Source organism: Electrophorus electricus, chromosome 2 (genome assembly GCF_041902795.1).
Source record: "Electrophorus electricus isolate QZ-2024a chromosome 2, ASM4190279v1, whole genome shotgun sequence".
In the NCBI taxonomy this organism is placed as follows: Eukaryota; Metazoa; Chordata; class Actinopteri; order Gymnotiformes; family Gymnotidae; genus Electrophorus; species Electrophorus electricus.
The window spans coordinates 12,110,509-12,134,517 of NC_137498.1; the positions used below are offsets into that span (position 1 = coordinate 12,110,509).

General features: G+C 38.5%; 1 protein-coding gene across 2 annotated transcripts; it reads right to left on the bottom strand.

Moving 5' to 3' along the window:
• Positions 1-7,765: 7,765 nt before the first annotated feature.
• On the bottom strand, positions 7,766-21,050 carry LOC145647780 (cell adhesion molecule CEACAM3-like). Of its 2 annotated transcripts, XM_081695480.1 has the most exons (6): positions 20,831-21,050; positions 16,040-16,357; positions 12,738-13,055; positions 11,559-11,861; positions 9,572-9,670; positions 7,766-9,441 (listed from the first exon to the last, which is right to left on the bottom strand). In XM_081695480.1, the coding sequence occupies exons 2-6, from the start codon at positions 16,164-16,166 to the stop codon at positions 9,377-9,379; spliced, it is 912 nt and encodes a 303-aa protein (XP_081551606.1). In that variant the 5' UTR covers positions 16,167-16,357; positions 20,831-21,050; the 3' UTR covers positions 7,766-9,376. The 2 variants fall into 2 exon arrangements, with proteins under 2 accessions (XP_081551606.1, XP_081551608.1); XM_081695482.1 differs by lacking the exons at positions 16,040-16,357; positions 20,831-21,050 and adding an exon at positions 14,379-14,754.
• Positions 21,051-24,009: the final 2,959 nt, after the last annotated feature.

Genomic DNA, 24,009 nt, shown 5'->3' on the forward strand with positions numbered 1-24,009 from the left:
AGAAAATTCTAATTTAAAGCCTCAACCCAACCAGCTACAAATTAATATAAAAAAAGAGCAAAATTACAAGATTTTGGACATAAATGCTTCATGAACTACAAATTCCATAATGCCCTCATACAGGTAGCTGAGATATGTGAGCTATATGAGAGACTGAGCTTCAACGTCATTTGTCATGGCATATTATGTCATTTCAACCAAGAAAATCATAACATATTGATATGTGTACGCCAAACTCTCGATTATGAAGTCTTGTTCTTGTTTGCCCCAACTGCTGTGGTCATCTGTGGTCTCTTGCAGAGATATTGTTATTCATCAATTGTTATTCAGGACAGTAAATCACTCTACCAGCTGTGGGTTCCTCTCGGATGTGCTATGACAGGGATGCTGCTCGTATGTGGTCACTCTTTGATTAGTCAGTGTTGTACAAACTCTGCTATTGATCAATCAAGATAAGACTAAAGAAATTCTGAACCATATGGAGTTAATGCTGGAGCAGAGCTGAGAGTGGAGCTGGAGCAGAGTTTGTGGACTGAAGACGTACATTTGGAGAAATCTCTCCCTTGGGCTTGTGCTCTCTCTCTCTCTCCCTCTCTCTCTCTGTCATGCTCTCTCTCAGTCACATTCTCTTTCTGTCTCTCCTTCTCTCTCTCTTTTTTCTGCTTGGATGCCCCAGCAGACATGTTCTACTGTTCCTGGCCTGGCCACCCACTTCACCTTCTTTAATATCCATGTTTTCTTTCTCTCAATCTGGCACTTAGGTAACATTTAGAAAGTATTTTCTGTGCCACATTTCTGTAACTTATTTACAGAGTTTCATTATAATATCTATTTTATTCTAATTGGTTTCATTATAATATCTATTCTATTCTATTGTGTATCTACTTCTCTTCTATTATGGTAATTAACCCCTTGCTACATTGAACTCATGAAGCTCGGCTCTCCGTGTAGTATTTGTAATGAGACTGATGGAGTCCAGACACTCGCAGATGATGTTAATCACTGATAATTTATTAAGAGAGAGGAAATCCAAAGGTGTAGTCAAAATTCTCTGCACTGGTGGATTGAGGCCGAGTGAAGAGCCAGCTATATTTTTCTATATATGTAGAGTGCTGACACCAGTTTCCTGTAAAGTATCCAATCTCTGCACTATAAGTTTAGTAGGTCAAATCCTATGTTAGGTTGACAGAACCACTGACAAAGCAGGATGTATTAAGACAGGAATTTTAGAAAGGTGGTTATGTATATTGTCATAACACGTTAGACAATGCAGTAGAGCATTCTCTTCAGAATATAAATTGTAATTACAGGAATAATTTGGAATCAGATACATTTTGTAGTTTTATGTGCATTAAACCTTTGCCTGCACCTCTGCCTTTGGTTGTAGGTAAGTGGGACAGGGGTAAATAATTACAGTAACAAGCTCCAAATATGTCACTTGTAATGTCAAGCTAACATCAACATTGACTAAATCAACTTTTATGACTGTTTGTTTACGCCCATTTGCAACTTGTCATAGCAAAGCCTTGCTTCTTATTTTAGATGTTTTAAATCAAAAATCTAAAATAAGAACACATTAGTGATTTTGATCCAGCTGGTCCACCAACATTACTGATTTGCACACTGTGCAGTTTTCAACACAATAATGTAACGCAGAGGCAGAGGCAGACAGGACTTGACGCATGTAAATGAAAGTTCTTCATTTGCAAAACAGGTGGACACAATGGCAAAATTAACAAAATGATGCAAACTAAACACTGACTAAATGGAACACCAAAAAGGGAGAAAAACGATACAGGAACTGTGCAGAAACAATAAAATTGTGATGTAACATTTAATACTAAGTCATCGAAGTTCATATCACACAATGTACCGAAGCTTGTATCAGTTACTATTACCACTAAAGTTAATATTACCATTAATATTACCACTAAAGTTACTAACAACACGTGACTAATGATGGTCGGCGCTTCAGACGTCACTGAAGCACAGGATGAGGGTGAGACTGTTTCATAAGTTTGGCAGTGTCCTATAACTTGGAAGCTTTATCTTTTTACTAAAAAAAATTGGAAATGTGCTAATTATAGAAGTCAAAAGTGAGAGTAAACATTTCATAACGCCAACCTGTTGTTTTTACATAAAAGGGAAACAATGATTTTACACAAATTATTTCAGAATTTAATTACTAAACATCATTACTGATCATCCATTTTTTTTTAATGACATATGAAGGCGGTGCAGTGTTGTATTGTTTATAATGCTGCGCAGTTTTGAATCTTTTGCTGCTATAATTTCTGAACACCACTAGGTGTCGCTGTTTTGTCACCAGCTTTCAATGCTCCAACGCTTCGAATCATTTAGCAGTACAATAAGGAAGAACCTCAAACGCTTCACAGGACTTCGTCTGCACATCATTACCAAGAAGGAAGTTAAACAGTAAACGCTAGAATAACGAGCAGGCTAATAACGTTACCAAACAACAATAAACTCACGGGAGGACGAGAGAGCGCACATTCAGATACCCACAACCAAGACGATAAAACAAGGGATATTTATACAAAGATTAACGAATGCAAACTAGACAAAGATGAAAACAGTGACAGGAAAACCAAACGAGGGGTCGGAACAGAAAAACCAAAACAAAGAAGCATTTGTGTTAAAAACCTGAGAAATTCTTACTTGAACTGCACAAGATATTTGTTACAATTAAAGGAGTATTTGACCATCACTGAACTAAACGTTACTGGTAATGTGCACAGATGACAGCACAACAACAAATATGACAGCAGAAAGTCTACAAGTAACTCAGACAACCAAGACTTTGCTAGTGTGGATACATAAGAAAACCTTAAACCTGGATTTATCATTTGCAGTTGGATTTGGATCAAATACAGTGTTTTACCTTTAATGGTGAGTTTGATGTATTTATAGTACTGGTTAAGATAACAGCTGTAGACTCCCTCATCCTCTTCAGTCAGGTGTGATATGAGTAGAAAGAGATTTCCTGGAGAGTGAACAGTACCCATCTGAACTCTGTTTCTGTACTGTTCACTCTCACTGGTGATCACGTCCCATGTTTTATTGTTTGTGTTGTGTTTCTTCCAGGTGAAACTCTCAGGTTTGGCGTGTGGGTCAGTACAGGAGCAGGGCAGCAGTACTGAGTCTCCTGTGTATGCAGTGATGTCGTCTGTCTTCTGATTCTCTGCCAAACTGCAGCCTGCAGAAACACACAGGATAAAGGCCTAATTATTATTTAATATGACATACTCCGTTATTATTATTATATATGACATACTTAATTACTCCAGGTCCAGTCACCTGATGGTACTGATGGTACCAGCCAACTGATGATGGTACTGGAAATCACTAAGAGATTTCCCAATAGATGTTGGTATGATGGATGCATGACCATCAAGTTATAAGATGTAAATGTCTGATTATATTGATTATAGATTGTCTTTGCCTCCCTCTCACTCATTCTCCCTCTCCACTCCCTCCCTCCTTCCTTCTCTCCCTCTCCCTTCCCACTAAAGTTACTACCACTAACATTCCCACTAAAGTTACTAATAACATGTGACTAATCTTGTTTGAAGCTTCAAACATCACAGATACACAGGATGAGGTTGAGACTGTTTCATAGGTTTGGCACTCTCCTATAACTTAGAAGCTTTATCTTTTTACTAAAACCCTGTTGTCTCCCAGTATAGTTTTGTACTATGTTTTCACATAAAAAGGGAAACAATGATTTTAAACAAATTATTGCAGAATTGAATTACTAAACATCATTACTGATCATCATTTTTTTTTTTAATGAAATATGAAAGCGGTGGAGTGTTGTATTGTGCAGTTTTGAATCTATGGCTGCTATAATTTCTGAAAACCACCAGGTGTCGCTGTTTTGTCACCAGCTTTCAATGCTCCAAAGCTTCCAATCCTTTAGCAGTACAATAATGAAGCACCTCAAACGCTTCACAGGACTTCGTCTGCACATCATTTCCAAAAAGGAAGTAAAAACACACCTGCATTCCACAACACACTACACACAGCTACAGCAGTAACGCTGCTACACATCTTATACACTCTACAAAACTACAGTGTACTGAACACTGAAAACTGCACCCTAGACTACAGTCTGTCTGTGGGAATCACCACACAACTATGACCTGGAACTCTACAACTCTCTCAGTAGAACTCCACTGAAATTCACCACCCACTAATATCCACAGTAGAGGGGAAGTGTGTTCAAGTCCAAAATAAATTATTCCTCCACTTCTTTCTCTCTCACATACAGACTAAATCTAACAGTGAAACTGTCTTTCTAGTGTCATCACTTCCTCCTGAGCTTCCCAGTGTTCAGTCCCCATCCTCAGTAAAGTGATCCTGCAGTAAGAAGTAGTGCTACACAGTGATCCCCCTCAGCACTGTTTGGTCACATCATTTCACTCCTGCACTTAGTGATCAGAGGGCCAAACTGAATATGTATCTTAGCAAATATTAGACAGATCAGACAGGAAGAGCTTTAGACTACATGCTGATCAAAAATAAACATTGATCATTTAATCATTTAAACATGAGGTCTGATAACATTCATATTATTCATAAAGGACAGGTGGAATGCAGCAGTCTATGATCATGTTGTAGTTTGTCATATTATTATGAAAAAACTACTTAATTGAAGCTGTGAAATCCACCCACTGACACAGAACCACTAAAGGAGTCATCAAAGTAAAGACCACTTTGGATGTAGACAGTACAATGTCATCACAACCCAACAGTTATCATAGGAAGTAGAAACATTTTTTTTTACATTTTCTCTTTGTTACTTTGTTCTTTTTGTTTTTAAAGCTGTCAAAATCTGTTTAACAACTGTTTGATGATGGTGAATATCTATAAAGTAACTAACTGAGGCTGTAGGCTAGTGTGCACTGCACTGTCACAACAACAACAACAACAAAATAAAATAAAAACTAAAAAGACAAAAAGCCACAAAAAGCAAAAATAGTAATAAAGAAATATATAAATATAAGAACTAAGAACAGCAATAGAGAGAGTGGGCTTCCTTGCCTAGTACCTCTATACACATTTTATGATGTTATTACATTAGTACTGACTGTGGCCTTAGGTGTGGTGTTAAAGATTTTACGCAATGTGAGGAAAAAACTGAACATTATTGGCCAGTCCGACTGCTCACTCCGAACGTGTACATCGCTACAAGGACTATTGGAACAGAGTAGTGTTTGTCGTTAGTAGTGGTATCGTCACATATTGACAATGGAAAATAAAGAGCACTTTGGTGCAACCTTGCCTCTCCCTTCCTCTGAACTGCCACCGTCACAGTATTAGGTTAAGTAGTCTACCATGTTAATGGTTGAGTGTCTCCTTTGATGAAACCAGTTTGATCAGTGATGGAATAATATGTTCTAATCTAATGGCTAATGCTTCGCTAGTTGTTTTTTTTTTCATTTTTTATTTCAATGTTTCCAAGAGATTATATAGAGGTTTATTTAGAGATGGGGTTTGTACAGAGAGATGTAGATTTCATTAAAAGGACCAAATAAGGACGGACTTTAGTAAAATGTGTTCAGAGTTGTAGACCAGTACCACAGACCAAACATCTTTCATCTCCAAGGCAGCCTGACTGCTGTCCAAGGTGCTGAAACTGCACCCTTCAGCCAGGTTCAGAACCTGTGCTGTACACAGCTGCCCTGTATATGGCTGCCCAGTGAGACCCAGACAGAAGCCCCTGGTGCTTCCTCAGCTCTAGCCACTCACTTTCCCACCTCACCAAATACACCAAATGGTCTTTAGAGGGGGCGCATATCCTACAGTTTTCCTTTGTTTTATAGTTTGCTTTGGTGTACTCTTAGAATGTTTGTGTGGCTTAATCTTCAGCAAAAGTCAGTTAATAATTCAGTTTTACACAGCTATTTTCTAACCTCTATTTATCCCCTGGAATTAAACAGGCCATTTCTGTTGCTGTGCTTTTAAGATGTAAGATAAATGAGCTCTGTTCTGATTGGCTGCCCTGTATTGTGCTTCATTTAAAAAGCACTAAGAGCTGAAATATGTCTGAGAACTGCAATGTAGGTGTTGGGGGTTAAACTGCTGTAGGCCAAAGAGGCAGAGATAAGTAAATGAGCTGGTTCTCATGACATCAGAGAAACAGTGATTTCAAAACAGGCTATTTTTACAGATTAGATTTCATATATGGACTGTAAGGAATGGGAGAATAAACAATGTGTTTTGAAAATGTAACAATATTTACATATTACTTACATTTTTCATTTTAATATAGTGAGTGAAATTCAGTTTTCCATGATAGGGGCCCTTTAAGGATATGAAACCAGATTTGACTTTGGCAAAACCAATAAGCAGAGTCAATCTTCTCTGTTTGTATTTGATACCTTTTGCCTTTATCACTCCAGGACGGCACTGCCATCCTGTGGGAGAAACTGACTTGGAGAACCGAGATGGATGATGCTTGTCCACAAACCCTACTATACTGTACAGTCTCAACATGCCTAATTACTACTTCCTTGTGTGATATTCTGTGCAGATGACTTTTTGGCCGGGACAGATGTATAGAGAATAACTTTTTTTTTTTTTTTTTTCCATCAGTCATTCAGTGTTTTTGTTTCAGTCTTTCCAAGAGATGACATAAGGGTTTAATCATGAAGTTTTCACCTTGAGATGTAGATATCAGTAAAAGGACTGAATAAGAATGGACTTTAGTAGAACATGTTCAGAGTTGTTGACCAATTGCTGTGGCAATATGTATGGGAGGTGAAATATATGCATGCTGGGAATTTTCACATTTGTAAACTCATTGCTTTGACCACAGAGACAAAAAAAAAGACTAATTAAGAAAACTGTCTTTAAACTGGAGTCACTGGAGTGAATGTGACAGAATCCATGCTGCCAGAGTCAGTTAGTTGATTGAATGATTAAAACATGAAGTCGATATCTGGATCACAGCAGAACCTAAAGCCCACAAAACCAAAAAAGAAGCATGGACATGTGTGTCTGTGTCTGTGTCTGTCTGTGTGTGTGTGTGTGTGTGTGTGTGTGTGTGTGCGCACGCGTGCAAGCATGCATGAATGTGTTAGTGTAGGCATGAATGTGTGTATGTGTTTGTGTGCATCAGCACTGGCTGTCCAGTCTTCTTGACCAAGTGTGTAGTGACCAAAGAGCTGCATCACAAACAATAAAAGTGAGGAATAAATAACACAAACAGAAATAAAGAAGTGAGTACAATTCTCACATCTGTAAACTGGTGGCTATATACACATATACGGGAGCAGGCATATATTTGTGAGTGTGGGTGTGTGTGTGGGCTGGTAGTAGGTGTGTATCACTTTGTACATTTAATGTGTGTGAAAAATTATGTATTTTTCTCCAGGTCCTTCAAATGTGGGTCTGGCCATCCTGAAGCAGCCGTGTGTGTGTGTGTGTGTGTGTGTGTGTGTGTGTGTGTGTGTGTGTGTGTGTGTGTGTGTGTGTGTATGTTTTTGTTTGTATGAATGTGCATGGATGTGGGTGCATATGTTTTTATGTGTGTGTATGTATGTGTGTGTTTACATGTATGTGTGCATGCCAATTCCCCCCCAGCTAGACACATCACAGACAGTGACGTCCAACAGATAGTGGCATGTCCAACTGCTGTCAGTGAACTGCACTCTACACACATTCTGCTGTCAAACTGCACCACACACACTTTCATGATGTAGTTGTTTATCAGTGGATGTAAACAGAAACTACAACTCTGTCCTGCTTTGGCTCTTTATTTATGAAACAGCAATAGACTCACTGCATACAGACAGTGGATGGCATTTGACTTTAAAAGGTATGATTAATAACAGAAAAAATATGCTGCTATTTAAAGGTCAAATATAAAAAAAATCCTTCAATAGAGATAAAAACATAAAATGCAGAAAAATTATTCCTTGGAAAAAATACCATAATGTAATAATAAAACGCAATACATTTTTTACAGACTCATAGAGCAAAATGATGCTTGTAGGAGTCAGAATTTAGTTCTAGATTGACAATATTTAAATTGACATTTAAATTGACATTTACAGCATTTAACATGTTGATTTAGCAGTTAGCCTCCTCAAGTGTACCAAAAACAAACAAACAAAAACCCCACAAGTTCTCTGGTTCTATATTTTGTCAGTCTTAGTCCTGCCCCTACAAGTCCTACTTTATGCTAGTATCTAATTAGCAATTGGCAAGTAATTAGCACCGGTTCCTCTCTACCGGACCGAACTACAGCACATTATTTCAGTGCCACTTAATGGGACAGGTCGGTGAAGAATCATATTTACTTTATTTTCCCTTAACCCGGGTAGACAAGACATGGTTGGAGTAAATTAAAGGAGCACATTTTGATCCTTTAATTTAGAACAAAAGATGCTAATGTTGCTAACAGACCATGCTTTTACTCAATAAATGTACACAATGTGATTTTAGACATTTATTAGACATTTTAATATTACTTTATTCATTTATTTCACTATTGTGGTAAACCTATTTCAATCACCAAAACAGGTTCACAAGAGTAAAGGTATTTTTTCTCATGAGATGAAAAATTTCCATATTCCATACATTGCTTTATGCAGTGATCCACATCAAATTCTACCTCAACAGGAAGATAGCTGAGATTGTTCTGAACACCGTGATATCAAACATGTAAGTACCTTTAAGGTGAATTTAAGAAAATAAGCAGAACAGACATTGCTCTGAGCCTTCCGATGGTTAAATGTCAGTGGTACGACAAAATCTGTGAGCACCGAATTCTGTCACTATAGAGCCTCAACACACAGATCACCATTTCTGACGGCTGTTGTAAGAATATGTGACCACACTGTACTGTCATAAAAAATGAGTTAAACACCAAACATGTATTTTAGGTGTTGTGATTTCTGATGGCTGGGTGCCGCTACTCTCTATTGATCCCAGATATAAATACCTTTGTGTAAATGAATGTATGAGGATGACAACACCTGTAGAGAGAAGGTAACACTCACCATCAGCAGAGTGGAGCACAAGGAGGAGATAAACACACAGCTGCATTCTTACTGAGTTTCACACACACACACACACACACACACACACACACACACACACACACACACACATAGCAGGACTGCTGCTACACACCGTACATACTCTTCAAAACTACAGTCTAGTGAATAACCTGACAGCTACACTTACAGTGGAGAGGAACTGTATTCAAATGAAGATATTCTGATAAATCTCTAACGCACAAACTTGGTCAGGTCAGTGGGTACAGCTGATCAGATGTGTGTGGCAGGTCTGTTAAACAGGTGTGTAGGTCTGAAGCTGGTCTGTTGATTTCTCTTGGTTTTCTTCTCTACTGCAGACTAGCTGTTCCATCTCCACCAGCAGTGTTATAGTGAACTCTGCTCATTTCTGACACTGAAGCAGGTCACATGAACAAGAACAACTCAGTTCATTCAGGATCTGACTCTGCACATGGTAAAATGGATGTTAATAGACACAATGAGAAAACAATCTGATTATAACAGCTTGCTAATGAGATTTTTACCTTTGTTTCTCTTGGTGTAATAAACCACAGCCACGATAATGTGGAGGAAGATCACAGCGACCAAAGCAAAGGGGATGTAGGGCAGAGTCTGAGGAGAGACTGTAACAACACAACAAACACTGACCCCAGTCTTACACAGCAGCAGAATATATTTATTTAACACAGCTGTGAACTGTTTCCTCTTCTAAACACTCCCTCTTAAACTAAATGTTAAACTATACTACATGTCATTTACTACTATTATTATTATCATTAGTAGTAGTATTCGTAGTAGCAGTATATAGTGGGTTAACTGGAGAATATTATTAAACAAAAGCATCTTAAATTCAGTGGTAGTTGATGAACAGAATGAATGTGGGGCCTCTACAAGAATAGAAAGTATGATGAGTTGAAAGTACTGAAGGTTCTGTGCTTTCATGCATTTTACATGTTTACATTTATATTTTGTACTACAGAACTGATAAATGTACAGTTTGTAAAAGCAAAAGTCTTCGGTTCGCTGTGTTACTGGTGGTTAATAGGATGGCTAAGTGTGAGGTTACAGGTTCTATAGGTGCAGTGTGTCCTTCAGTCATTTTCTGTGAGTGAATGAATAAGGGGCTCCTGAGTCAAGTCGAGTCGAGTCGAGTCGAGTCTCTCTCTCTCTCTCTCTCTCTCTCTCTCAGTTCATTTCAGTTCAGTAAGCTTTACTGGCATGACCATATACAACTATAGTATTGCCAAAGCAGAATTACAACATGAACATTACACAACATTACAACCTTTGCAATTATGGAAATTAAGAATTCTGTTATGATAAAGAACTTGAAGAGAAACTGTAATTGGTCTGAAATAATAATAATTGGAAGAAGTAAAAGGGAAGAAGTGAAAAGAAAGGGAAATAAATAAATTATAAGAATGGAAAATAATAAATAGTTAATAATAATAAATAGTTAGGTAACTTTTATAAACTGGGTAATATAGTCTGTTTGTGTGTGTGTGTGTGTGTGTGTGTGTGTGTGTGTGTGTGTGTGTGTGTGTTTGGGTGGGTTAATCACTGTCCCTCATCTTATGGCAGGCAGATATGTATCACCCAGCTAAAGCGCTGCTTTCCTTCTTTTCGCCCAGTAGGATGGGCAGTTTGTCAGTGTTAGACAGACACTTAAAGTTGGGGTGGACCGTCTCAGATTTTGTATAGTAAATTTGCCGTATTTGGATGAATTTTTCACATTCAGTGAGGAAGTGCAGCTCTGTCTCTACAGTGTCATATTTACATTGCTGACAGAGTCTCTGTTCTCTGGGCAGCCATGACATTTATATCGGCTGGTCTGGACGGCCAGGCTGTGTTCTCTGAGTCTGGACTTTGTCAACGTGGTTCTGTGTTTAATGTCAGTCACTGTGTACAGGTCGTCTGCTACCGTGTACTGATGTTTTAGGGCCAGATAACGCTGCATTTTGCTTTGTGCTTGTGTTTGTGTTCCAGTGGGTGATGTAGTTTAGTTTGTGAAGTGTAATAATTTGATTTGGTCTGATTGTACTTCAGACTGGTCCTGATGTGTTAGTGTTAGTGTGTGTTAATGAACAGCACCAGCTGTGAGAGGAGACTCTTCCCTCTGCTCTTTTTTCCTTCTCTCCCTCTCCCTCTCCCTCCCTCTCTTTCTCTCTCTCCCTCTTTCTCCCCCCCTCCCTCTTTCTCTTTCTCCCCCTCTCTCTAGAGCAAATGAGAACAGTAGTAACTAAATAAGGAAACTAAACAAGTCGTGTGTAATATGGGTATATAACTGACTAGAACCTAAACAGGACAGAAGACAAGAGGCATTAACTACAGGCATGAAATACAAATACAAACAGAAGATGTAACTAGAAACAGACAGAAGTAGAACTGCAGATCCTGCCGCTGGATAGATTTTTTGTTTTATGTAGTACAGTAGTTAGTTATTGGTACAGATCAGTCACTATATGCAGTCAACAACATTTCATACATTAAATACACAAGAGGTTGGTTTACCTGTTACTTGAAGTTGCACATCTATAAGATGATAACTGCTGATGCTACACCTGTACTGTCCCCAGTCCTCTTTAGTCAGACCAGATATGAATAGAGAGAAATTTCTTGGAGCAGGAACTAGCTGAATTCTATCAGTGTAACGGTTTGTCTGGTCAATTGGGTAGATGACATCAGATTCATTTATAAAACTCCATCTGACGGTTTTTGGCTCGGCCAGCAGTTCGGTGCAGTAACAGGGCAGCAGGACAGACCCTCCCACGTATCCACTCAGCACTGTGGGAGGCTTCACAACATCCTTACAGACTAGATAGAGCAGAAACACTGACATGTTACACTACTGTTATGAAGTAACCTGTACAACCAGTGACATTCATCTGTGACCCATCATATGAAGACAAAACAAATCCTTTTGTTACAGAATTGATGCAAGTTTATGCTCTCTGTCACATGCATTAAAATATAAATGGATTAGAAAAATCTTGTAGAGTCAGTGGTTCTAGCCCATCTGGTGTAACACACAGTTAGTGTTAACCATCCTCCAACTCCAGTCATGGTCAGTGTCTGACCACTGAACCACTGTTGGCTGGATATCTTTCACTGTCAGAACACTCTCAACCTACCAGTAGCACTGAATCCAGTAACACTGCTGTACCTGAACCACTCATACCAGTACAACACCCAATACCAAGCCTCCAGCACTGTAGTGGGACTGACGTGTGGAGAATGGTTCAGTATCCACATATACTGGGACATCTGTGGTCAGAAACTGACCAGTGATATCCTGGGTGCAGGGTGACACACAAACTGTGTAAGACACCAGGTGGACACAGTCTATAATTATACCTACACATTCACTTATTAGAGGTACTGAAAGTGTTCAGTGAGGGCAGGTGAAATGTATGTCAGTTGTGTTTAACTCTTCTAGACTGGTGACAGAGGGTGTCTGGTGACTAATATCTGAGGATAATGTGGTCCACATGATAGATACATAAATATGTAATGGTGTTTCTCTATTTTTAAATGTCCTGTTTTTGAATTTCAGTCATAAGTGGTGAATGTATTTATATTACATTTAATTGTATGTTTAAAAAGAAAAGTTCATTCTGGAAAATGAACCAAGCTAAATCTACTTATGTGATTTTCTTTGCATTAGGACTGTGTTTACTAATAATATTTTACCTGAAACATAAAGTTTGATGTCTTTGTGTTTATTCCCTTTAGTTTGACACCTGTAGTCTCCCTCATCCTCTTCAGTCAGGTGTGATATGAGTAGAGAGAGATTTCCTGGAGAGTGAGCAGTATTCAGCTGAACTCTGTTTCTGTACTGTTCACTCTCACTGGAGATCACATCCCATGTGTTTCTGTTTGGGTTGTATTTCTTCCAGGTGAAACTCTCAGGTTCGTTGTGTAGTTCGATGCAGCTGCAGGGTAGCAGTACTGAGTCTCCTGTGTGTGCAGTGATGAGTTTTAGCTCCCTGTTGTGTTCCAGTACACAACCTGTAGAAACACACCCTACTGTCAGACTCCACCACATTTGCTTGTTAGATTAATACATATTTACTTTAATATTATATGATTTTTGGCATTGTCCTAATGACATTTTTATCCTTATAACCCTGATAGTTAGAAGGCGTAACTGAATAATTCAGTTTCTCCATTTAGGTAACAATTTGAGGTATGTTTGTTTGTTGGTAAGCAGAAATATAACACATTTTTAATATTTGATCAAAATCTGCATTTCAATTTTACTAACACTTTCCTTAAAACTGGTCTTCATAAATCCTTCGTAACAGCTCATGCAAACCTACATATGACTTTATAAAGGCTGATTCTGACAGACATTAACTGTTATATAGGCTTCTTTTGGTAACATAATACTATCGGTTGATTAATTTATATAACACCTCAGTCAGGTGAGTTAAAATAACATATGTTAAGATAACAAACCTTTATAACTACTGTAGTAATAAGGTTTGCACATTTGTAACTCAGACAGGTCCATCATGTGATATTAATATTGAGACTTGGTGGTGAGGCTGAAATGAAACTCCCATATGACTCTTTTGTAAATTACTCTGTACTCAAAGTGATATGTTGCCTATTTTGCCCTGGTCCTTAAAAAACTGTTCAATTTTGCTCTTCATAAGATGTTTATGTATGTCTAAGGTAACGGCATAACATTAATAGACAGGGAAAGGTCAGAGACAACATGTATAACTGTGAAGCCTTCACTACAATTCTTTATATCAAGCCAGCCATCCACTGCCACATACAACACGATACTGATCACATTCTTCAAGTGCTCGTGTGTGTTCAGTTTTCCACCTCATCTCACTTGGTATGTGTGTGTGTCTAGTTGTGTCTATACAGGCAAAGGTCTGAGTAGGAACCATTCTAACAGAAATGGGACCTTATAGAGATGATCCAGTTAGATTCCCATTCTAATTACATTCCCATCACATTCCTATTAAGACTTAAGCGTCGGTCACATCTAACTGCCACCTTGCTAATGTTTTCACATGGGTGGAGCAAAATCAGGTGACTATGTGCCTTGATAGTGTTCTTGGAGGGAAATTTGGAGGAAACAGTCATTCAGAAAACAACTATCACTATCTGACTTGTTAGTCTGGTTTTTGAGACATTGTGTTAATAATGAGTATAAAGATAACAGCTATTTTTTTCTTTCAGAAAGAAGCAAGTAAAGCCCAGTCCTCTAGTTTTCCTCTAGTAAATTTAAACTAGATTAACTTGACACAAACATTGATCTAAATCATAGATCCATATATTATAGATTAGTGGGTGCAACATGAACTTACTCACTACCGCAAGCAAATTCCCGCAGTTTTCGCATTTTCATCCATGCTCATTCAAGTCAAAGGGTTTATTTGCCAGGCAGATTTTACTTGCATTCGGTGTGACCGCTGCTTTTTTACCGCAGATTCAGAGTCCGATGCCACCTTCAAATTTAGCCTAAATAAGATGCCTTAGCAGGCAGCATATTTCAGGGGGTGAACAGTGACCACACTTAATCAACAGTCTAGGATTTAGAAACATATTAGTTATGGCTTCCATAGACATTCCAGAAAATTCTAAAACAATAAATTTAAAGCCTCATGTCAACCAGCTACAAGATTAAGCAAAAAAAAATTAAAAATGCTGGGGCAGAGCTGGTGGACTGAGGAGGTACATTTGGAGAAATTTGGATACATTTGGTACATTTGGAGATGAACATGCTTCATAAGAACTGTGCAGATATATATATATATATATATATATATATATATATATATATATATATATATATATATATATATTTTTTTTTTTTTTTTTTTTTTTTTTTTTTTTTCTGATGGAACCTTTGATACTAAGGCACCAAAGCTCATATCAGTGTACCGAAGCTTTTATCAGTTACTATTACCACTAATATTACCACTAAAGGTACTATTACCACTAATATTACCACTAAAGTTACTACTAACATGTGACTACTGATGCTGGAAGCTTCAAACATCACTGAAGCACAGGATGAGGATGAGACTGTTTCATAAGTTTGGTACTGTCCTATAACTTGGAAGTCAAAAGGGAGAATAAACATTTCATAACGCCAACCTGTTGTTTTTACATAAAAGGGAAACAATGATTTTAAACAAATTATTGCAGAATTTAATTACTAAACATCATTACTGATCATCCATTTTTTTAATGACATATGAAGGCGGTGGAGTGTTGTATTATTCATAGTGCTGCGCAGTTTTTAATCTATGGCTGCTATAATTTCTGAGAACCACCAGGTGTCGCTGTTTTGTCACCAGCTTTCAATGCTCCAAAGCTTCAAGTCCTTTAGCAGTACAATAAGGAAGAACCTCAAACGCTTCACAGGACTTCGTCTGCACATCATTAGCAAGAAGGAAGTTAAACAGTAAACACTAGAATAACGAGCAGGCTAATAACGTTACCAAACAACAATAAACTCATGGAAGGACGAGAGAGCGCACATTCAGATACCCACAACCAAGACGACAAAACAAGAGATATTTATACAAAGACTAACGAATGCAAACTAGACAAACGAGGGGTCGGAACAGAAAAACCAAAACAAAGAAGCACCGGACACGAGCGAACAGAACCAGGAAGAAAACCTAAACAAAGCACGCGGGAAAGCGTGACGTCAGGGAGGAGGTGACGGTGAAAGATGAGCTGAAACCTGCATAGGTGACGATTTACAGGCCATGTGTGTTAAAACCTGAGACATTCTTACTTGAACTACACAAGACATTTGTTACAATTAAAGGAGTATTTGACCATCACTGAACTAAACGTTACTGGTAATGTGCACAGATGACAGCACAACAACAAATATAACAGCAGAAAGACTACAAGTAACTCAGACAACCAAGACTTTGCTAGTGTGGATACATAAGAAAACCTTAAAGCTGGATTTATCATTTGCAGTTGGATTTGGATCAAAAACAATGTTTTACCTTTAATGGTGAGTCTGATGTATTTATATTTCTTCTTTGTAAGATAACAGCTGTAGTCTCCCTCATCCTCTTCAGTCAGGTGTGATATGAGTAGAGAGAGATTTCCTGGAGAGTGAGCAGTACCCATCTGAACTCTATTTCTGTACTGTTCACTCTCACTGGTGATCACATCCCATGTTTGTCTTCTTGTGTTGTGTTTCCTCCAGGTGAAACTCTCAGGTTTGGCGTGTGGGTCAGTACAGGAGCAGGGCAGCAGTACTGAGTCTCCTGTGTATGCAGTGACGTCGTCTGTCTTCTGATTCTCTGCCAAACTGCAGCCTGCAGAAACACACGAGATAAAGGCCTTCACTATTAAACATGGCTGCACATGTACATGTAAAATGGTTATTATTACATATGGCATAATTAATTATTATTATTATTATATATGACATACTCCATTATTATTATATATGACATACTTAACTATTATATATGACATACTTAATTGCTGCAGGTCCAGTCACCTGATGGTACTGATGGTACCAGCCAACTGATGATGGTACTGGAAATCACTAAGATATTTCCCAATAGATGTTGGTATGATGGATGCATGACCATCAAGTTATAAGATGTAAATGTCTGATTATACTGATTATAGATTGTCTCCCTCCCTCCCTCCCCTCCCTCCATCTCTCTCCACTCCCTCCCTCCTTCTCTCCCTCTCCCCTCCCACTAAAGTTACTCATAACGTGACTAATCTTGTTTGAATCTTCAAACATCACAGATAGACAGGATGAGGTTGAGACTGCTTCATAAGTTTGGCACTGTCCTATAACTTGGAAGCTTTATCTTTTTACTAAAAAATTGGAAATGTGCAAATTATAGAAGCCAAAAGGGAGAGTAAATGTTTCATAACGTCACCCTGTTGTCTGACAGTATAGTTTTGTAGTGCGTTTTCACATAAAAAGGTAAACAATGATTTTAAACAAATTATTGCAAAATTTAATTACTAAACATCATTACTGATCATCATTTTTTTAATGAAATATGAAGGCGGTGGAGTGTTGTATTGTGCAGTTTTGAATCTATGGCTGCTATAATTTCTGAGAACCACCAGGTGTCGTTGTTTTGTCACCTGCTTTCAATGCTCCAAAGCTTCGAATCCTTCAGCAGTACAATAAGGAAGAACCTCAAACGCTTCACAAGACTTCGTCTGCACATCATTACCAAAAAGGAAGTAAAACCACATCTGCAGATGAAAACACACCTGCATTCCACAACACACTACACACAGCTACAGCAGTAACGCTGCTACACATCTTATACACTCTACAAAACTACAGTGTACTGAACACTGAAAACTGTAGCCCAGACTACAGTCTGTCTAGTGAAACCACCACACAACTATGACCTGGAACTCTACAACTCTCTCAGTAGAACTCCACTGAAATTCACCACCCACTAATATCCACAGTAGAGGGGACGTGTGTTCAAGTGCAAAATAAATTATTCCTCCACTTCTTTCTCTCTCACATACAGACTAAATCTAACAGTGAAACAGTGTCTTTCTAGTGTCATCACTTCCTCCTGAGCTGCCAGTGTTCAGTCCCCATCCTGAGTAAAGTGATCCTGCAGTAAGAAGTAGTGCTACAGAGTGATCCCCCTCACCACTGTTTGGTCACATCATTTCACTCCTGCACATAAAGTGATCAGAGGACCAAACTGAATGTTAGCTTAGCAAATATTAGAGAGATCAGACAGGAAGAGCTCTAGAATTCATGCTGATCAAAATAAACTTTGATCATTTAATCAGGTAAACATGAGGATGGTCTGATAACATTCATATTATTCATAAAGTACAGGTGGACTGCAGCAGTCTATGATCATGTTGTAGTTTTCATACTATTAAGAAAAAACTACTTAAGAGAAGCTGTGAAATCCACAAACTGACACAGAACCACTAAAGGAGTCACCAAAGTAAAGACCACTTTGGCTGTAGACAGTACAATGTCATCACAACCCAACAGTTATCACAGGAGGTAGAAACATTTTCTCACCTTTTCTCTGTTACTTTGTTCTTTTTGTTGTTAAAGCTGTCAAAAGCTGTTTAACAACTGTTTGATGATGGTGGATATCTATAAAGTAACTAATTGAGGCTGTAGGCTAGTGTGCACTGCGCTGTAACAACAACAACAACAAAATAAAATAAAAACTGTAAAAAGACAAAACCCCCAGCATGGGCTGTCTAAGCCTCCTGGCCAATCGATGAACAAATGAGGAATAAATAACTCAAACAGAAATAAACAAGTGAGCACATTTCACACGTAGCACCGAGTGCAACCAGATTAGCAATACATATGTGAGAAGGAAGATGTGCATACTGGGAAACTGTACTGTCTTTATGGTTTTAGTTTTTTCTTATTTGTTCATTTTTTTATTTGTAATTTTTCTAAGCCTCTAAGATAAGAGGAACAACATAGGAGAACTTGAAGCCCAAACACCCAACAAGAAGAGAGAGAGAGAGAGTGTGTGTGTGTGTGTGTGTGTGTGTGTGTGTGTGTGTGTGCAGCAGCATGGGCTGTCCAAGCCTCCTGACCAATTGATGAACAAATGAGGAATAAATAACACAAACAGAAATAAACAAGTGAGCACATGTCACACGTAGCACCCAGTGCACCCAGATTAGCAATACATATGTGAGGAGGAAGCGGTGCATGCTGGGAATTCTCACATCTGTAAACTGGTAGCCATGACTATGGTGACATCAGAATAACGTAGGAATAAATAAGAAAACAGTCTTTAAACTGGAGTCATTGGAATTTATGCTGCCAGAGTCAGTTAATGATTGACTGATTAAACCATTAAGTTCAGAGCTGAATCTCTGTCACTGATGAGGATTTGGAGACTGTTTGACAATCTTCATGGGTGAGTGAAAGAAGTAAACATGTCGTTCACACAACACTAAGAGGAACAGCACAGCAGAATTTTAAGCTCACGGACCCAAAAAGGAAGCAATCGCATATGCATGTCTGTGTGTGTGTGTGTGTGTGTGTGTGTGTGTGTTATTTATGTATTGCTAAACTGCACCAAGGAGGAAGAAGTGCATGCTAGGAAACTGTACTGTCTTTATGGTTTTATTTTTTTCTTATTTGTTCATTTTTTATTTGTAATTTTTTCTAAGCCTCTATAAGATAAGAGGAAAAACATAGGAGAACTTGAAGCCCAAACACCAAACAAGGAGAGAGAGAGAGAGAGAGAGAGAGAGAGAGCAGGGCGGGGGAGGGGGTGTTTTTGCATCTACAAGTATCACTTTGAATGTACATTTACTGTGTGTGTAAAATTGTCTTTCTCCAAGTCCTTCAGATGTGGGTCTGGCCATCCTGCAGCAGCTGTGCATGTTTTTGTGTGTGTGTGTGTGTGTGCGCGCGCGTTTGTGCGCATGAGAGAGAGTGTGTTAGTTATGTATTGTTAAATTGTTAAACAGTGCTACAGGTTTGCTAGGAGGAAGAGGTGCTTGCTGGGAAACTGGACTGTCTTTGTGATATTACAGTTTTTTGCAAGACACAAAAACAGGGACATGTGACACAATAATTGAAACCACTAACTCATGTAGCCCATCTCCTGACCTGTTATACTAAACCAAAAGCACCTTTCCTTATTTACACTCATTTTGTATTTCTAAAACACATTTTTTCAATACATTAAACACAATTCTCTATATTGGACACATCATTCAACAGCACAGATTTCAGTGCCACTTAACGGGACAAGTCGGCGAAGAAACAAATTTACTTTACTCTCCCTTAACCCGGGTGGACAAGACATGTTTGGAGTCCGTATTTTGCTCCTTTAGAACAAATAGCTGCTAACATTGCTAACAAACACTGGAAGCCAACAGCAATGATAGCTAATAGGATTTGTAAATAAGTCAGATAGCGAGCTACATGTCCTCAAACCTCATCCAGGTCGCTTCCCGGTGACGTGTTTCTTCACTTGTCTAGTTCACAGTGAGTTATACGACACACCGACTAGTCTGGGAGATATTTATTAACACTTGGATGCTGTTTGACCGGCTTGAGAGAAGTTTGTGGACATGTATTTACGAAAACAATATTTTAGTTGCTGTTAACTTCCAGTGTTTGTTAGCAACGTTAGCATTTATCATCTTTTGTTCTAAACTAGAGGCAAAATTTATTGGTCAATAGACCGAATCTGGGGTAAGTGGTTAGCTGCTGCTCTCTGCTGATCCCAGATATAAATACCTTTGTGCAAATGAATGTATAAGGATGACAACACCTGTAGAGAGAAGGTAACACTCACCATCAGCAGCGTGGAGCACAAGGAGCAGATAAACACACACCTGCATTCTTACTGTGTTACACACACTATACACAGCTAAAGCAGGACTGCTGATACACACCGTACACACTCTTCAATACGGTCTACTGAATGACTTCACAAGAACACTTATAGTGGAGAGGAAGTGTATTCAGATGAAACTTTGACCAAATAACCTCAACACAACACACACACCAAATATAGAGATGCGGTAGGTTTTGTAAGTTGTCATGTGGTATGTCCTCTTTCTTCTTTATCAGTCAGTGATCTATCAGATATTCTCACATTGTCAGTGAGGACGGTCTCATTCTTAGTTAAGTGGCTCCGTCCTTTGTCACAGAGAAACGATGTAGAAGCTCAGGGGGTGAGACCCAACATAAGCTCCCTCACTGCTGTTTGGTGATTTCATTTCACTACGACACCCAAAGTACTTCAAAGGCTTATTAATGAAAATAGTGTAACGCTTCCTACCTGGAGTGAGGAACAGGTGCTACAGGGTAACCACGATGCGTGGAGTTAACATGGAGTGACACACACACTGGTGTGCGTAATACGAAAGACTTTTATTCTCTCCTGGACCACATCAAGCCAGGTCACACGGCTATCATCATTCTACTTATATGTAAAGGAAACAGTAAAAAGCACCGTACAGCGTTACCAAAGAAAAAGGAGTGTTGAGAGGGTGAGCAGAAAGGTGACGGTTCTCTCTCTCTCTCTCTCTCTCTCTCTCTCTCTCTCTCTCTCTCTCTGTTACTCAATCTACATAATAATAAAGCTCCCTCTTAAAGGCGCAGTACAACTGTGTCTGTTACAACAGCATGTGGAATTACAGCAGCCACAAAACTGGCTACCTGAGACTTTCAAAAAAGTTTGAACAGATATTTAAAGGAGCATTTAATTTCAGAGCATTATTTTTACCCACAATGCAGTGCATGAAACATAAGTCAGGTTGAATTTTAATTGCACATTTTCATCTTGGTTCAGTTTCAAATTTGATGTGGAATTTGTTTGCAGAAGTAACGTGTTTGTTGGCCAAAAAACTGGTCCTCACTCTGTAAGAATGTCACTCCACCACTAGAGATGTGAACTCTACACACACCACAAATGTACTGTTGCTTTCAGCTTCTGCGTGTGGGTTTTATATATATATATATATATATATATCCACCTGATAAAAAGAACTGCCAAATCTTTATCGAATTTATCAACTTTTACAATACATTTTCAGATCATATCTAAAGCTGCACTATGTAGAATGTATGTTGTCCACTACACTATCTGACAGAAACCTTGGCCTCACCATTAAGAAACAATGTCATTGTGAGGCCTTACTGTGCCCTGGGCCTATGAGGCACTGTGTTTACCGTCCCCTCTGCCCTGGTGGCACAATGTTTACCATGCCCTGGGCCCTGGGTGGTGCTGTGTTAATGTGCACAAACTCAGGCATCTGAATGGTAATAAAGGTTTTCAGTGAGACCTGAATGGGTCTTCATTTGTTTTGACAAAACAATCATAGCAGTCTCTAACACATCAATCAGGGGCAGGGGAGTTATAATATCAGGGGTGTTGGTGATATTTGTCATTGTTTCATACACATATTACTTAAGTCATGGAAAATATGTAATTCTAAAACAGACATGGCAATGTGACAAATATACATTAACCTCCAAACTCTCTGACTGACCTGTGACTCATTTATAAATCAATTTGGAGTTCTTTCAAATCAAAGTTTATTTATATAATGCTTTTTTACAACAGATGCTGTCACAAAACAGCTTTACAAATGTCCAAGTCCAAGCTACCAGTGAGCAAGCGAAGGGCAACAATTGCTAGACAAATCTCCCAAGAGGAAGAAGTAAGAGGAAGAAACTTTGAGATGAACCAAGACTCAAAAGGGGGGCCCATCCTCCTTTGGCTGACAATGGTCACCACAATAATAACAATTTAAAAAGAAAAATGAATTTAATAAGTGAAAAAATAAGCAATTAATGTCTAGTCCAACTTTCTAGAGGTCCTGTTCTTGTCCCGATGTGTTGTCTTGTATGTTGATTCACTATGATGATCTGATCACAGCAGTTGGTGCAACATCCAGGCCCCTCTGAGTCTGTCAGGGTTCAAAATCAGATTTATCACCTCTGGTTTGGTGTCAGATAAAGTAATAAGAATTACAGTAACACTGCTTCTAAGGCAGTAACTAGAGGAGCCATAATTGTAAAAATACGTATACAGTTCTGCTTTGTCCGTTTGAGCAGTGACTGAGTCAGAAATCAGACTTCAGAATGCTATAGTGATATTTGTCATTGTTTCATACACATATTACTTAAGTCATGAGAACTATGTAATTCTAAAACAGACATGGCAATGTGACAAATGTACATTAACCTCCATACTCTCTGACTGACCTGTGACTCCATTTAAAGAATGTACAATGTATGGTAGCTAGGTCTGACATTGAGGATTTTAGAGGGGATCTAATGTTTTTTAATGTTGGTGCATTAGAGAGTAAGAATTTTAGTTCTTTTTTCAAATGTATTTGATCTTATATGACAATGTCTGTACTGGATCTGAAAATCCCCTTGTCCTGTAACAGATAACTTTATTATATATCTCTAGGATTAGGTAAAACCATGCATATTAAAAGTAATATGTTTTAAACCATTTTATTCTTAGATTTAGTGCTTAGATTTTTACCAAGGCCCAATCCCCTCTCATTTTTCCTCCTACCCCTTGTTTTCAAGTGTCATCTTGCCCCTTGGGACTGAGTTACAAAGGGTAGTGGTTGAAATCTTCCCCCTTGCTTCTGCATCCATTTTTCAATGATTCACAAAGAATTCTGAGACATTTCTCATAACACTCAATTTTGAGTGAGACTCTGAATCCCTCAGTTTGGAGGGCCATTTAGCCCTAAGACCTCACCCTAGCCCTCTATCAGACACCCAACCCCTACTCATGAACACTGCATATGGAGGGCCACGGCTAAGTGGTAGGGTCAAGGGGTGAAATGTGATTGGGCCCAAGTGAAGGTGTATGAGGCTGTAAAGGAAATGCTACATGCTTGGGTGATTCACATACAGTCAGTAGTATCATGTTCTCCAGGAAAAAATGCTAGAGGCACAGGAACATGGGAAATAATTATGTTTCTGTGGACCACAATGACTGGATTTAGAACCTCTGTGCTAGGTGAGCTGTTTTTTAAAAAGAAACAAGTGATCTGAGCGAGCTGTTAGTTGTGGTTTTGGTCCTTGTGGTTTTAACCAGCAATTTTTAGTATTAAGTGTAACGGCTCATAGCAAAGGCAGAGTCTAATTATAACTGATCACCCAGGCTCTGTTTAACTGGCTTGTCAAATATCTTTCAAATACATAATAAATAGAATAATACAAATATTTACACTTTATTACACTTTATATTTACACTTTATATTTACACTCTGTTGCTGATTTTATGTATTTATGCTGTGTGATGTTTGCTGTATTTATGTATTTTATGTTTATAAAGTGTCATGGCTACACTATAAGTAGCGTATGCAGATTTTGTCCATCAGTAGACTGGCTGTGTTACATGGCTGCTTTAACGGTAAGTTGTCAACAAGGAGGCTTTTTGAGCCTTCTGGTGGTTTCTCAAGCCTCCTCTTTCTTCCCCCCACACTG

Bases quoted from the DNA above. Each gene is read 5' to 3' on its own strand.
- LOC145647780 (XM_081695480.1), bottom strand. From the start codon at position 16,166: ATGGGTACTGCTCACTCTCCAGGAAATCTCTCTCTACTCATATCACAC. The intron at 11,862-12,737 runs GTAAAATATTAT...TGCTCTATCTAG, and splicing joins CATCAAACTTTATGTTTCAG to TCTGTAAGGATGTTGTGAAG. The intron at 9,442-9,571 runs GTAAAAATCTCA...GACCTGCTTCAG, and splicing joins TTACACCAAGAGAAACAAAG to TGTCAGAAATGAGCAGAGTT.